Source organism: Balearica regulorum, chromosome 7 (assembly GCF_011004875.1).
Source record: "Balearica regulorum gibbericeps isolate bBalReg1 chromosome 7, bBalReg1.pri, whole genome shotgun sequence".
In the NCBI taxonomy this organism is placed as follows: Eukaryota; Metazoa; Chordata; class Aves; order Gruiformes; family Gruidae; genus Balearica; species Balearica regulorum.
This window is the reverse complement of record NC_046190.1, coordinates 22244849-22260538: the sequence shown is the minus strand read 5'-3', so window position 1 is coordinate 22260538 and position 15690 is coordinate 22244849. Positions and strand designations below refer to the sequence as shown.

The window sequence follows — 15690 nt, the reverse complement described above, 5'->3', positions numbered from 1 at the left end:
AGGTCAAGATAAAAGCATGGCCTCAGACTATCGCATGCTGAGGAACACCAGAGCCTTGGCATAAGCCACAAGGCTGCGTGAACCAAGGCCGCTGGCCACGAGGACACCGCATCTCCCCGGCAATGCAGGGGGCATCACCGACTTGGCTGCTCCTGCCACCGAGAGAGGTGGAAAGTCACAGGCTGCAGAGCCATCCAGACTCCAAACTGTTGCAACAAATAACATCAAAGGTTTTGGAGGCAGAAGAGGGACAGCCGCAGGGCAGCACAAACAGGTCTAAACCTGCTGGCGTTCGTTATCAGTCACCCCTCACGCCAAAGTCCTGCTGCCCAAAGTCACCTCTGCCAACCCTGAGGCTGACAGCCAGCGTAAAGCACAGCCTCCACCACAGAGACCCCCTGCCTGGGGTCCCCAGTCCACCTGTGCTGGTGGCAGTTTGTACTGCTTGTGACCATAGGTGGTGGCAACTCTCCTGCTCTGGCCCCGCTGGCATGGGTGATGTTGCATGATGATGGCTGCAGAGGTTCCTGAGCATCTTTCCTCAGCAGCTTCCAAGAAAGACCCCTTAATGGGAGTGTCACAAGGATACTCCCCGCTTGAGCAGATCAGCCCTGTCAGGCACCAGAAGCTGCTCATGGGAACCTTTGAGCAACCAGCCCAGATACTTCTTCAAACTACTTGGGAAGCTTCAGCTTCATGGTCGGCTCTACTCAGAGTCTAGAAAGTTGGTAGCACCAGTGATGGGGAAAGAGGAAACTTCTTGCACCTCTTTCTTGCCAGAAAGCCCTGCTGCCTGAGGACTGACCCTGCAGATGATGGGCTGTCTCAGCCCCTGGTACCCCATGCCTTCCCTGCTTCCTAGTCAAGCTCATGCTGCCAGTCCCAATCTCCACTCCTCACCACCACACAAGACACCAGATTCCAACCACACCTGCCTCCCTGTCCACCATCGCCCACGGTTTCGGGTCCCCAGGCCAGGGAGTGCAGTGAGGACTGCAGCTGGATTCCCCCTGCACTTCCCTCCCACCAAAGCAGAGGTACTCCTGCTTGTGAGGGCTGGAAGAGGAAAAGAGAAGAGAAGAGGCTCAGCAAAGGTGGTCTCAGCAAAGATCCAGGGCGGGGGGGGGGGGGGGGGGGGGGGGGCACAACACCCTTCCATGGCTTGTGCCACAGCCCAGCACTGATCTGACACCTGAGCTAGGAGGGGAGCTGAGCACCGCAGCATCTTCATCACTGCCGGCACACTCTGTGCCCCACTGACAGTAAACCAGTGAGGAAAAACCTCTGTTAAACCACGTTATTGCTGTTCCTGCTGCTAGCTGTGTCTCTACACCCTCACACCTCCCCATGCCCATGCAGCGGTGTTGCTATGGTACGGTGGCATCCTGTGGATGCTAAGTCAGACACTGTCCTCTCAGTTTCTCCAGGATGCTCTGTTTCGGTCCTTTGCCTTGGCACAGGAATAGGAAGCCAATTCTTCCTGCAGAGAGCACTGATCATGGCTGGATACTGCCACCCTTCACTGCCTCGCGCCTCTTGGACATCACCAGTTTTACTGCACAAACCTTGCCTGGCCTCTGTGCCACATGTTCCTGGCCTCAGTGTCCCAAAGAAAGGGAAGGCCTAACCCAGCACCTCTCTGCCCCAAAATGCCCTTGTAGTGATTCAGGGACCACAAAGCAGATGCGGTACCTCACTCTCATCTCTTGACTGCATATACCAAAGAGGACACAGAGCTCAGATCCCCACCTGGCCACCCCAAGCTGAGCCTATGAGGATGGTGCAGGTTGCGACCAGAAGTGACATAGGTTTGGTCTTGAAAAAATCCAAAATGTTTGGCGAGGAAAAGACCAAAGCCTAGAAAGTGGATGAGAGATCCAGGAGGCTCTGGCATTGCACAGAAGGTCACTGGGCAGAGAGACCTTGCAAGGAGGCAATGCAAACAGGAAGGTCAGCACTGGCATGAATGAGACACCAGGTTCTCTGAGAGCCACTAGCTCTGCAGCTGAACCACTGTACCAGACCTGACATCCAGACCAGACCTGACCACGCTCCAGATAAGCATACCCTGGAAAAGGGAAAAGATGTGGCCTGCCAACCTGCCACATCACAACTGCCTCATCCCAAGACCTTGCTGGAAGGCGGAGGAGTGCAGGAAGGTAGTGTCTCAGCCTAGACATGGTTTCACATAGGGACATGTTGGAAGTGGTGGGGCTGAGCTCTCCCAGCCCACTCCACCAGAGATGTCCCCAGACATGGGGCAGCCTTCCTGAGCCTGGGTGCAGGCAGGCTCAGAGCAATGTACAGGGAGCCTCTGGTGGGCTGTGCTCATCTCTGCCCTCCATCTCCCAACACTCACAAGGCTGAGGAGGTTGAGGCCAGGACAATAGGTACAAGACCATGGGACTCTTGTCCTCAAGTAACAGGCAGCTTCTACTCAGATGGTGAAGCATGCAGCAGTATCGGGAAGTCTTGGCCTCCAGGAGGGAAAGGCTGTTGAATTTCTACCGGTATACTCGATTTCCGACTGGCCTCTCCCCACAGCTACCGTGAATGCTGGACTGTCCTACAACAGGAACCACCACAGGATTAAGTCCTGGAACCCCCTGCTTGCTGGGCTGGAGGAAACTTCACAGCCCTCCAGCACCAACAAATCTGGCAAAGATGAAAAAGGAGATGTACTCCCACTGACACGCCTGCTGCAACACCATGGTGACCACTGGCCTGATTGGCCACTTCACAGAAAATCCAGCACACCCAGCCCTGACCCTTCCCCTCCTCCCCAGCAACGCAGATTAGGGTCTGGCTGCAAAACACGCCACACAGGGTTAGACTCTACACTGAGCTTTGGTGGCCCAGCTGGACAGCAAGCAACTTTGGTCACTCACCTCGTGTTGGAGGCCAAGGGAGTACCAAAGCTGTCCCCTGAGTGGCAAGGGCTGTGCCGAGCACCCTTCCTTCGCCTCCCCTGCTCCTCCTCCCTCTCCGTCCAAGGGGCATCTGTGGCTGAACTGGTCCCAGAATCCGGCTCCAAGTGAGCCAGAGGAGCAAAGTTCTCCTCAATCAGCTTGGCGCTGTCTCGGATCTGTCCCTGTATTTCGGGGGTGAGGGTTGGGAGGTCAAAAGTGAAAAAGGTCCCCTGTGTGCGGGCTGGGGAGGAGAGGATGTCAATGGAGTCCAGGCTGGTATAAGATGTGCCTTTGGCTCGATGGGACTCCATGATGCTCTCAAAATGCTTGCTGAAAGAGTCCATGCCATCCTTGGAGAGACTGTGCCCTAGGAGGAAGGGCACTGGAGACTTGAGCATACCCTGTGTGTCTCGGTCCATGATCCTAGAGGGAAAGAAAGTGAGAAGAACTGGTCACTGAGGAGCAAGGGATCAAAGCCCTGAAATAAAAGCCCACACACTGCTCCAGAAGGAAAATGGGGAGGGCAGAAATCTCCTCTGAACATCTGTAGACCTCCAAGGAAACGTCTCACCTGCCCAAGACATCATGGGGAAAAGGGACTGGGCTGGCTCCCTCCAGACATATGCTTCTCCTTTAATGCACCACAAACTTTTGTTCCTTTAGTGGCTCATCCTCATAAGAAGCTTATGAGATGGCTACTGCTCCCAGTCACTCGACTTGAGCTTAGATCCAATAAAGGGCTCAAGCACCAGAGGCAGGATGTGGTTCAGCTCCATTTCCAACCAAATCTGGAAGTGGCTGAATTTTCCACGAGCCTTCAGAGCTCCCAGCACCCAGAAGGTTCCTCCTGAAGCTCCTCAGGACAGTGTAACACCTTTCCCCATGAACACAGCATGTGGTTGCTGAGCACTGTGCCCAGAGTGTGACCAACACCCACTTGCAAGGTCTGCTGGCTGGTCCCAGGAGGTGTCTGGGACCCAGCACAAGGCGATGCTGAGCCCCAGGTTTCCCCAGGCAGTACAGAGAGTGCCTCACACCGAGCTCTGGGCTCAGGGACCTGAGCTGGCCCATGTCCTAGGGGCCAGACTTGGTCCTGGCTCATCATCTTGTCAGGGATCAGCCCCGCAGGAAGGCCCAGCCTGTCTCCAGCGCATGTCTGGGTCCAGCCCAACACAGGACTTTCTAAACCCTGAAGCCCTGAGTGTTTTGTCCTGTGAGTGAGGTGAAGTGCAGCCTGCCCATCCATCTGAGCACATGACAACAGAGATATTTCCAATCCAGGGAACATCAATGCTTTAGCCATACAAGCAGAAACACAGCCCTAAAAGCCTACTTTACTCATAAGCCACTATCATTTTATTAAAGCACTCACAAAAGCACTTGTTATGCCACTCTCTCCTCTGATTAAAGAGGAGGAACTGCTCCAGCTTGTCATAACATTTGTTATGAACAAACAGCTTTGTACAGAGGGCTCAGAAGATGCTTTGCTGTTATAAGCACCAAATGATTTTCATTCATTAGCCTTCACATACTGCTCAAAAATCTCACCCTGATTACTTCAGCAGGCCGAGAGCTGGCAGTGTGACTCCCCCAGAGTGCTGGCTGCCTTCAAGGGGAGTGCAGCTAAGTCAGACGCAGGTAAGCAAGGCACGATGGAGGCTGCTCTCACCTATCCACCAGCGTTTCCCTGGCTGTGCAGCACCGCTCGATGCTCTTATCATTCCTGTAGGAGCCCCAGGAGCAGCCTCTGGGGTGGCTTTCTGGCAAGGACAAGGCCAAAGAGACCTCTTTAATATCTGCAGATGAGCTTTACAGATGCAAATGTGCATTCACTGTCCTTACCACCCAGCTGCGTGTTACTAAACCGAGCTAACACCACTGACTTTGTTTTGTACCTTGAATCCATAAGGAGGGCAACGGACTGTGACGAGGAGGACAATGCCAGCGGACGGAACAGACCTTGTTCCCAGGAGAGGGAGCTGGGCTCATTCTTGTGATCAAGTATATTGCCACCAAGCCACAGAAAAACACAGCTGGTTTTGTCCACACCATCCAAGCTCTGGAAGCAATCTCTCCACCCCAAAATATCAAGCACAAAGCTGTTCAGCTCCAGAAGGATCAAGTCGCAGCAGCATGGGTGCAATGCTGCCTGCACACACCACTCCTGCTTCATCAGCCCCTGCTGTGCTGTCCAGCCCTCCCTGGCTGCCGCTCCCCTGTGCCCCCTCCAGCTCCCCAGGAAGAAGGGTCACCAAACCATCACCAAGCCAGACAAACACAGCTGGGAGGAGCAGAGGAGGGGAGGAGACGTAGAGGCTGTAACCAAGCATCTGCACAAGGGCAATGGGCAGTGGGAAAACAAATAGGATTCCAGCCTTGAGCTGGAGCAGGAGAGGTGGTGAGCCTTCCTTGGGAGAGAGCCAGGTGAGTACAGAGAGGAAGTGGAAGGCGTGATGCATTGCATGTTAGGGCCAAATCCAGCAGCACTTTGGGCGAAGGTCTGCTTGTGGGGACCTCGGGGGTCTGAGCAATGAACTTCAGCAGCTGCATCTGATGGCGGATGGAGGGGAAGGGGCCTGCCCTGTTCTCCCTGCCTGGTGCTGCAGAGCCATGCTGTCCCTGGCCGGGTGGAGAAAAAGAGAAAACGTCTCTCCTCAGGCCCTCAGCAGTTTTCTCTCCCTGCCAAATGCTCCTGTGACCCTCCAAACCCCTGACTGCCCCAGCCATGCCCCACTCCTCCTGCCTGCATAGGCATGGCAGGCACTGTGTGGGGGTCTCAGCTGAGTGCAAAGAAAGTGAGGCCATACAGCACCACTCAGCAGCCCCTCACTTTATTCCTCTCTGAACAAAGCTCTTGTGCAGACCATCCCCGGCAGCTCCTTGCACTCCCCCAAGCTCCTTCACGCATCTCCTGCAGCTCAGCAGCTGCCCACTCTCAGGGCTCCGTGTCCGACTCCTGCCCATGCTCATCCACTGGTGCTGACCACAGGTGCTGCAGTCCCCCGCCAGCTGCCCACACTCCCCTGCCACGTCCATGCCATCACCCTGAGGTCGCACTGCCCCCGGTCCTTCCCAATGAGCTGCAGGCGTCTCCCCGAACTCATCGGCAGGCGCCTGCTGGTGTCACCCCAAGTGTCCCCCCCTCCAGCCCTGCCAGTGGGAGCCAGTGGGACACAGGAGCATCACCCTGAGCTGCGGCTCTGTGGCCACGCTGGGCTCTGGGATGGAGGCTCAGCCTCAGCACAGCACATCAGAGGCTTGTGGCTACTGAGGCAGGCTAAGCCTAAGCTTAAGCGTTTGATGAAATCAGGGCCGTAACCATTTTTTAATCCCTAACAAGGCTTGCCCTGCAGCTATTTTCCCCTCTGCCAAGCAGCGAGCAAAAAGGCTCTGGAAAGGGTCCCCAGGCAGCAGATCCAAGGGCTCTCCCAGGCAAGGCTGCTCTGCTTGCAGGGAGAAAAGGCGTTTCTGCCTCCCACCAGCCCTCCGTGCTCTTAGGGCAGTGGGGCACCCCCCAGCAAAGCCTCTTCTCTCTTATCAGCCCAAGGCACCAGTGCTGCAGGCCAAGCCAGGCCCTTCCTCCAGCTTAGCCAGCACATCTGCCGATGCCTGGGGAGGAAGGGAATTGAGCCTGCTCTCGCTGACAGGTCTCAGCTCTCTGCGACTAATGGGAATAAAGACAGTAAAGGCTTAGACTAGTCATTAGAGTTGGTAGATCTGATTCTAAATATATTGAGAGAGTGGATTTGCTGGAAGAAGACACCATTTCTTCTGTCACTTTCCATGTCTCATCTGATTTGGTGCTGGGTGTTTTTAGCCCAATCTCCAGCCAGCTGTTAGCATGCTCTCTTATTTTGGGAGGGTAAATCACCAAAGAAGATGCCCTTTGACCAGAATATGAAGGAAAACAAGACAGTACCAAGCCAAAATCCCCCTCACAGGGGGTGCTAAACCTTTAAGGCTAGATTTTCAAAGGGATTTACATGTCTAAATGCTGCAAATCAGCATCCAAAGGTGCTTCAGTCATTTTGTAGGGCTGGTCCCTCCCAGCTACTGGGCCAGACCTGGGGTACAGCAGCTCCTGCAGCAGCAGAATGGTGCCAGCTCCAGGGAATCTGGGTGGCTTCTTAATCACCCCGGCATCACCCCTCCTGTGAGCAGGCAAAGCAGAAAGCTTGAAGAAGAAAACATCAATACTAGTGACTGGTAAACAGGGAGGAGGACTGCAGCTGCAGAGCTCAGAAACAGTGCGTAAGCAAAAACCCAGGGTTGCGATGCAGGGACTAACCAAGCTCGCAGTTTGAGGCTTGTGATTTTCAAGACACTGCCCGCAGGGTCTGCACCTACTTGGGGAATATTCAAGGGGCTGCAAATCAAAAGACCTACTGGTCTACAAAGAAGCTGTGTAAAATGAACATGATGCCCCTACATACACACTGTAATTATAGCGGGAGCACCATCTTAGGAGCAACAATGCATTTAAGGATACATCCAAGCTTTCCAGCGCTGTCTGGGAAGCTACAGCAAGGTACCTCAGAGGGAACAAAGCAGCTCTAGGCTTACAGCTCATAAGACTTGTAGTGGCCTAGTACATATTTGGAAATAAAATATCACTATGCAAGATAATTGTTACAGTAACTTGAAGAACTTGCTTGAAGTGATAACAACTTTATACCTTATTCCAAACTTCCATCACTATTCATTTGGAAAAAAATATTTAAAAAATGGCTTGTTTTCAGCTTTTCTCTAGAATCCAAAGTTTTCAAGGACAGGGCGGGCAGCACGGAGGGATGTATCTGTCCCCTCCACTAGAAATGCAAGGGCTGGACAAATTGGCAGGAGCCTAGTTCCCCTTGGGACGCACACCTTCCCTCCCCATCAGCCCAGCACCTTTGTGCTGCTGCTTCTCAGCACTGGAGCACAACTGAGGGTTATATTCTCATCATCTTTTCCCAGCAACACATCAAAACCTCGCTTTTCCTTTTTGCTCCTTGCCTGCTTTTTGCGCAGCTAGGTGAGTGCATACTGCCACGTGGCATCCCAGGCATTGCCCTGGCTTTACACTTCCCAGGCGAGACCTCTCCCCACTCCTGTGGAGCACTTGCTGATGATGCTCACTCCCCTCATCTCACCCAAGACTCTTTGCCAGACACATGTCAGGAGATGCCCTTGGCTGCCCCCACCTGCACAGGCATCTACCGCTCCCTGCCAGGGCCTTTCCCCTCCCGGCGGTGGCTGGTTGTCCCACATGGTGCTCTGAGCTCCTTCCCCTCCTGGGACAGGCAGATGATGCCTGTCACTCCCTCATGGTCAAACCACCACTCCAGACAACACTCCACAGGCAGAGTCTCTGCTGCCAGGCCAAAACGCAATCTCCCATAGGTCCAGGGCACAGGGCAGACGGCAGCTTGGATGGCGTTAGCTGCCCACAGGTGTGGAACTGAATGATAACCTTGGTGTCACCCACTCCATCAGCCTCCCAGCACAGGGTGTTTTGCCACACAAGTGAAAAACAACACGAAAGACAACAAAAGGGTTTTTCCAGCCCAACATATCCCCCACTCTTTCCCAAACACAGCAAATATCTACTGAGGCCAAGCAAAAGGGACTGCTCCCACAGCTGAAGCACAGCTATCTGCAGAGGAGAAGGCAGCCTGGCAGTGCCTGCCAGCACGCAGCAGCTCCAGGACACAGCCTGGGCTCAGGTGCCCTGACACTGTCACCCCTACACCCAGCAGCACCAGGGTGGAATGTAATTAATCTGGCAGGACTTGTGCCGGGAAGCCTCCGCTCAGCCGGGTGACCTGAGCTGCAGGGCTCACACCAGGGGAGCAGAGCCCATGGCCAGCGCCCAGGGCTGGATCACCTGTGCTGTCCTACTCTTTCCATAGGGCAGTGAGGGCCCCCTCCCAGTCTCAGCCCAAACCCAAGCCCTAGCCCCAGCCCCAGTCCAGTCCCAATCCCAATCTCAGTGGTGTGATCCAGAACCCTGTCTGACCCCCATGCACTGCTCACACGGAGCTACTGGGATTTTTGGGTCAGACACTCTTTCACCAGTGCCCAATTTGCCATGCAGGGGATAATAAGGAAGGCAAGAGGAGCTTTTTGCCCTCATGCAGAGAGCCTCACCTTTCCCTGTTCTCCTTCCTTGTTGCCTCAAACACCTCATCATCCTCGTCCACATCCCTGTCCCGCAGCCCATCCTTCAGGCAGCCGGTGCCTGGGGCAGGGGGCTCCTCTGGAGTGCTGTTCCTCCTGCCTGGTGTGCCCCTAAAGCTTGGGTTGCTCTCGCTGTCCTTCTGGCTCTCAATCGCTGAATCCACCTCCTCCTTCTCAGCCAGGATATCATCGATGTTGGTTTCATGATAGCACCTCAGTGGCACGGTGTCCAGGTCTGTCTCGGAGTACTTCACCGTCCTCCTTATAATCCCAGTCTCGCAGGAGCCGGGCTTCTGGCTGCCCGGAGAAGACATCTCTATCTCCACCTCCACATGGCTCAGGCTGTGCTCGGGCGCTGACACTGGTGGCTCAGTGGGCAGCAGGTGGATGGGCTTCTGGGGGGGCTCGCCCAGGGGAGCGGAGTTGGGAGCAGAGGAGCCTACAAGGGAGCCGCAAGCACAGAGCTGTGGGAAACCGCACCGGGGAGCGCTGGGGAGCCACCACTGTGGCACCACACGCACGGCGAGAGTGGGGTCACACATGTGACAGCCACCAGGGAATGGAGTGGGGGAGCCAGAAGGAAAAAGGGTGGGAGAGGCAGAGACAAGGTGCTGTCAGTGCTTGTGCACCTGCAGCCAGCCCTGAGCTCCCATCCGAACCCTGAAGCTTTTCTGCAGAGGCAGCTGGGGGCTGCCAGGGGTCAGGGCTCTGCATCACCCCCTTTGCCTGATGCTTTGTATGGCTACAAGGGACTCTCCAAGGAGGTTGGTGCGTGCAGGATCTGGCCCCAGGAGGACACAGACTGGCCAGTCTTGGGGGGATCTTGGCTGTCTGGTGGAACTGACAAGTCCCGAGGGATGGGCAGCCCCAGGGGGAGTCCCGGCAGCGATTCAGACTTGCAAAGGAGAGATCAGTCTGGCCAAGGGCATTCTACCCCAGACTTCTTACCTGTCTTCGGGGCATCCAAGGAGCCATAGAAGAATTCCCACTTGGCTCTGGCGATGCGCTGGGCATGGGCTGAGCTCTGCCGGGGGTACGGCCACGCGCTGCCCTGCAGAGGGGAGAGTGGCAAGTGGGCGGTGGACCCTGGGGCAGAGCCCGTGCCCGGCATGGGGCACCACAGCACCTACCTGGGGTCGGAGATCCTGCTTTGGGGGGCTCCTGGCGAAGGTGGGGAAGTCCTCCAGCAGCCCGTTGGCGAGGGAGTGGCAGAGGCAGCCGGCATTGAGGGCGCAGGGCTCCTTCCCGCAGGGACGTGTGCCCCCCGGGGTCCTGCCCCTGGCCAGGAGCGGGTCAGATGCAGAGGCCTCCAGCTTCAGCGTGCTCAGGAGCCGCTCCTGGGGCAGGGGCAAAGGCTGGGGCTGGGGGGACCCCATGTCCCCACTGAGCTCCAGGCTGCGGCTGAGGCTGCGGGGACCATTGTCCCAGCAGGGCTGGGGGGGCGGGAGGCCGCCCAGGGTCCGCACGCTGGCCTTCTCAATGAAGCGGAAGGTGACGACAGAGCTGTGTCCCTCCGAGGCTGCGGCCACCAGCGGGCTGCGGCTGCCCGGGGAGGAAAGCGCCAGGCTCGGCCGGCCCCGCCGTGGGGTGCAGGGGGCTGTCAGCCGCCCTGTGCCCGGGCAGCTCCCATTGCTGAAGGGAGCCGCCTCCACCGGCTTGCGGGCCAAGGAGCCGGTGCTGTTGTAGAGGCCAAGGGGGCAGTGGTGGGTGTCGGGGGCCAGGCCCTTGCGCAGGAGGTGGAGGCGGCCGGCGTTGAGGTTGGGGGTGAGGCAGCGCGGGGGGCTGTGCCTCCCAGCCTCGGGGCTCCCCCCTGCCATCCAGGGCCTCCAGTCCACCCCACGGGTGAATGGTGGGGGTGAGGCAGCGCAGCCCTCCTCGGAGTGGAAGCGGACAGGTCCCCCCGCCTGGGACATCCTGCCAGAGGAGGGCACGGAGGTGTCAGGTCCAGAGCCTGGCAGGGTGGCACAAGGATGGCAAGGTGGCTTCCCGGCACCCCTGAGATGATGGCCAGGTCAAGGGGCGACACATCCTCAGGCAGTCCTGAAACAAGGGCAAGGAGAGCTTGTTAGGGGAGGGAGGACACAAGAAGCAGTCTGGCACCTCAGTGAGGACAGGCAAAAGGTGCCCTGCCCTCACGGCAGGAGAAAGAGATGCTCCAGGTGAGACAGCCCCCTTCAAATCCCCTCCTGCTGCAAGAAGCAGGTGAGGTTCGTTGTGGGCATCACACCAGCACCACCGTGGGGACACCAGCAGCCCTTTGCTCAGTCCTCAGGCACCCCAGGGTGTTTGCGTTCTTCCCAGGGTGCTAGGATAGTCAGGCACTTCTTCCCCCACAGAGCAGCACCCCAGACACGGTGGGAGAGCACACTATGCACTTTAAAATGGGTTTCATTCATCCTGCTTTAGGTTGAATACATTTACTACCCACAGCCCACTAAAATCACTTCAGTAAGGGGGAAAAAAAAAAGATCACTGAGACATCCTCCAATTACGCTTGTTCAAGGAGTTTAACACGAGCAGCATGGGCAAGAAGCCTCTCTCTTTGGAGATCAGCCTGGGTTAAAAGTGTGTCACACCAGCACATGCCACAGCTCATATAGGTGGCACAGACAGAGCTGTCAATGCCTGCAGGTCCAAAAAGCAGTAGTTACGATAATCCCACCCTAGGGGAATGAAGCACGCCCGCCCTGCACACAGCTCGCCTGCCTGCCTCTCCCCAGAGACTGCTGATCTGGAGGTGAGACCAGCCACCCCACAGCAGCAGGCGGGTGGCTGCAGGGGAAGGCAGGACACAGAGCCCCCATCGGCGCTGCTGGCAGGGCTGCCAATGGTTTTCTTTCTCCCAGTGGGGCTAAAACTTGTACTCATCCTTCCTTGCATTTCTCTGAATTCCTGGTGTGCAGAGAAGACTCTGCCTTGGCTGCTTTTGCCTTCTGACAGATGTCGAGATACTAAGTCCATCGCTTAGATCTCATCATTTGAAAGTGAGAAACCAAATGCCAGTTGCAAACATAGGAAGCGTGACTTCTTCTCCCTGTTTCCAAGTACAAACCAGACTGGATTAAATTCCTGAAGGATGTGAGGCTGGGTTTTCAACACTGTTTAGGCTCCAGAGTTGCAGAGACATAACTCTTAATAAAATAGCCCGAATCACCCCCATGGGGCAAGGCGCCCATCTATCTGCACTATCACACTGCTAAAAAATCTGGCCCCTGCTGAGCAGCAACGATCTGTAATTCACTCATCGCAAACTGTTTAATACATCAGTTATTGTTTTTTACAGTCTCTTTCCCCTGCTATGGTTGTGTTCATGTTCAAGGTTGCTGAAGCTAACTGATAAATAATAAAGATGTGGGGTTTATATATTTCAAATGAAATTCCACTTTTTATCTCAACACAGACTGACACACATGCCAAGGAAAAACGTTATCATTAGGAATAGTTGGCATTCACTGTAACATAACAAATCTATAAAAACCAGCCTATCTCAATACATATGAGTTATTGCTAAAATAAATGGGATAAGCACAGCGTGTCCTCCTGGTTATCAAAGGAGAATTATCAAATTCAGAGTAAAGGCCATGCCCGCCTGTGAGCCACCAAAGCCGGATGGCTACACCATCCAGCGGAGTGAGTTTTTCTTTAATAACGAAAGGTAAAAAGCACAAATGCAATAGAGATGAAAAATCAATGATGGAGCTAAGGCTTCCTGCTTGCTGATTTGAATCATGAATCAAATTGATGCTCTTTAAATCACTGTGATGAATGGGTTGGGCTGTAAGGCACCGGTGGGCTGGTGGGAGCCTTGCTGGTCCCACTGCCTGAAGGCAGGAGAAGTCCTGCAGAGGAAAGCTTACAGGGAGACTGCCCCCGCTGCCCAGAGCATGCGTTCAAAGAGAAAAACTCGGGAGCTGCAGTGTGATAGCCGGGAGCTGCACATCAGTAGGGGATTTCATTTGTTCTATAAAACATCTCATACATACAAGAAACTTGCTCCTCCTGGCTGTCCTTTCTTAGCGGCCAAAGGGATGTCCAGGCATTTTTCCTAGCCCTTGCTTTGAGCTGTACCCAGTGCAACAGGGGATGGTTACTCCCTGTGCCTGGCTGAGCGGGGCGACGCGGGGTGAAAGCAGCAGACAGCAGGAACTGCTTACGCTGCGGGGGAAGCGCACACCCACGCCAGGGGTGTGCAGGGACAGCGTGCAGCAGCCGGGGGAGGAAGCGAGGGGAACGGGCAAAGAACGGGACAGGGATGGGAAGGAAGCAAGAGGGGCAGGGCTGGGTGCTGAATTCACACCATGAGCCGTATCTGCCTGCCGGACATGGTACCGCTGTCAGCAGTGGTGGCAGGGAATGGGGGAAACCAGGCTGTGGGTGCCGGGCCATCTGACCGACCTGGGGCAGGATGGCCCCCAGGAGGTGCCTCTGCACTCTGGAGGGACACGAAACAATTTCGGGGGTGCGTTGGTGACCGAGGAGGGGTGCCTGGCGGCTCTGGGGCTGTGGGACGTACAAGAGACCCCTTGCCGAGGGGATGTCGGGGCGGGGGACGTGTCCCCCCTTTCAAGATGGGGCTGAGCCTGCGCTTCCCTCCCCGGCCCCCCCAGCCCGGCCTCCCTCGCCCGGCACCTCCCGTCTCGGCAGGATCAGCCCTGAGTGGATGTGACATCCATCCGGATGAGGAGGGAGCCCCCCCGGCCAAGGGGAGCCGGCGGAGCCATCCGCCCGCCCGCTCCCCCCGCGGGGCCGCCCGCCGCTCCCCGGCCCGGCAGCCCCTGCCCGGGCAGGGGCCCCGCGCCCGTCCCGCCTCACCGGCACACCGGGGCCGCTCACGGCAGCGGCGGGCGGGTCCCGGCCCCGCCGGGCATCCACCGGTGCCAGCGCAGCCCGGTGCCGCCGCCCGCCGGTCACCGCTGTCGGGAGGGCGCAAAGCTGCCCCGGCCCCCGCAACAACTGCTGCAACTTTCCCCGCTCCCCCGCCGCCTTCGCTCCGGCCTCTGGCCCCCGCCGCGCCGCGCCCCGCTCCGCTCCCCGCGCCTTACCTGCAGTGCCGCCGCCGCATCCTGCGCGCCGCTGCTCCGCTCTGCCGCCGGGCACGGCTCGGCACGGCTCGGCCCGCCCCGTCGGGAGCGGCGCGGTACAGTACGGTACGGTGCTACCGGCCCCTGCCCGCCGCTCCCCGCCGCGCTAATCCCGGCCCGGGCCTGTCACTCCGCCGCGCTGACAGCCCCGGCAGCCAATGGGGAACCCCCGCCGGGCGCCGCGCCCCGCCCGGTGGCACCGGCACTGGGACACGCGGGGCGGGGAGCGGCTAGACCCACGCCGGCCCCGGGCTGCACGTCCCTCTGTGGGGGCAGGCGTGTCCCGGTGTAGCACCGTGCACGTCCCCGTGTCCCAGTGTGCATGTCCTGGTGTAGCACCGTGCAGGTCCTTGTGTCCCAGTGTAACACCGCGCAGGTGTTACCGTCCTGGTCTCCCGGTATGCACATCCCCCTGCACCACTGTGAAGCTGGCCTCATGCACTGGCAGGCGTGACCCCGTACACCGGTGTGCATGTCCCATTGTAACAACACACACATCCCCGTGTCCTGGTGTGCACGTCCCCATTCATCAGCGTGCGCATGGCCATGTGTAGTATGTCCCTGCTCAGCAGCGTGCTTGTTCCTGTGTGATCATGGGCACGTCCTGATGCATGAGCATGCAGAGCTATGTGTGTTGTGCCCTGTACCATAGGACACCAGCTGCCCTACCCCCCACCACTACTTGGGGACTGTGAGGACAAAAGCTGCTATGTCCTGGGACACCTGCCACCTCCAGCGAGCTGCTGGCCCTTGCCCTGTGGAGCAGACCCCACGCTGGGGACTCATCACTGCAGGTGGGATGTCTTACACCAAGCACACAACAGCCACAGGTACCAAGATGGCACAGACCACCAGGGACCTGACATCACGGTTTCATCAGCCACCCCAAGGATGGGAAACGTCACCCCAGTCTCAGGAAAACTCTTCATGCTACAAAGGGAAAACACCCCCCATCCTTTGTGTCCCACCCAGGGGCTCTGCCCGCACTGGAGGTGGGTATGAGCAGAGCCCACACAGGGCAGCCGGGTGCCAAGACAAGGGGTGCTGCGGCAGGGCCCCTGGCCACGCTGTCACCATTGCGCTGGGTCTGCAAGTGGCAGCTGCCAGGGCTGGCAGCCAGCGCTCCCTTCCTGCCCAGGCTGCCAGATTGATTCGCTATTAAACAGCACTTTATTACCCAGCCCAGCAATCGTTATTAAACGTGTGTGAGAGGAGAGGCCCAGGGGAGCCAGGGCCTCACATGCACGCTTGCAGGAGGAGTTTGGGGAAACCACCCCTCCTTGCTGCTTTCCCTGCCTGCAGTGAGCCCAGCTCTGTGCTGCCTGCCTTCACTGTCACCCAGAACACGTGTCCCCTTCTCCTCTCCCAGGCACAGGGACTTAGGGAGAAAGCAGCAGGCTGGGCAGGCTCTCCTCATATTTAATGCATTGAAGCACTGCCATTTTGTCCCTCCTTCTCCAGGCTCCTGCCTGCTTGGGGCCCCTCTCCCCCACGCCAGGGACCACAGGTCCCTGAGCTGCCTTACACACAGCCAGCTTTCC

The 15690-nt window shown here is 57.3% G+C and overlaps 1 protein-coding gene across 7 annotated transcripts in view; it reads right to left on the bottom strand.

Moving 5' to 3' along the window:
* The window catches only part of PSD (pleckstrin and Sec7 domain containing), a 48617-nt gene that overhangs the window by 24827 nt on the left and 8100 nt on the right, over positions 1–15690 (bottom strand). For 3 of the 7 annotated variants that reach the window (XM_075758423.1, XM_075758426.1, XM_075758427.1), the window contains 4 exons: positions 10199–11108; positions 10017–10119; positions 9039–9507; positions 2889–3332 (listed from right to left, as the gene is read on the bottom strand). In XM_075758423.1, the coding sequence (XP_075614538.1) occupies positions 2889–3332; positions 9039–9507; positions 10017–10119; positions 10199–10981 (1799 nt within the window). In that variant the 5' untranslated portion in view covers positions 10982–11108. Of the gene's footprint in view, positions 1–2888; positions 3333–9038; positions 9508–10016; positions 10120–10198; positions 11109–14110; positions 14264–15690 lie in introns of those variants that run through there. The other 4 variants (XM_075758424.1, XM_075758422.1, XM_075758428.1 and 1 more) reach the window with 4 other exon arrangements.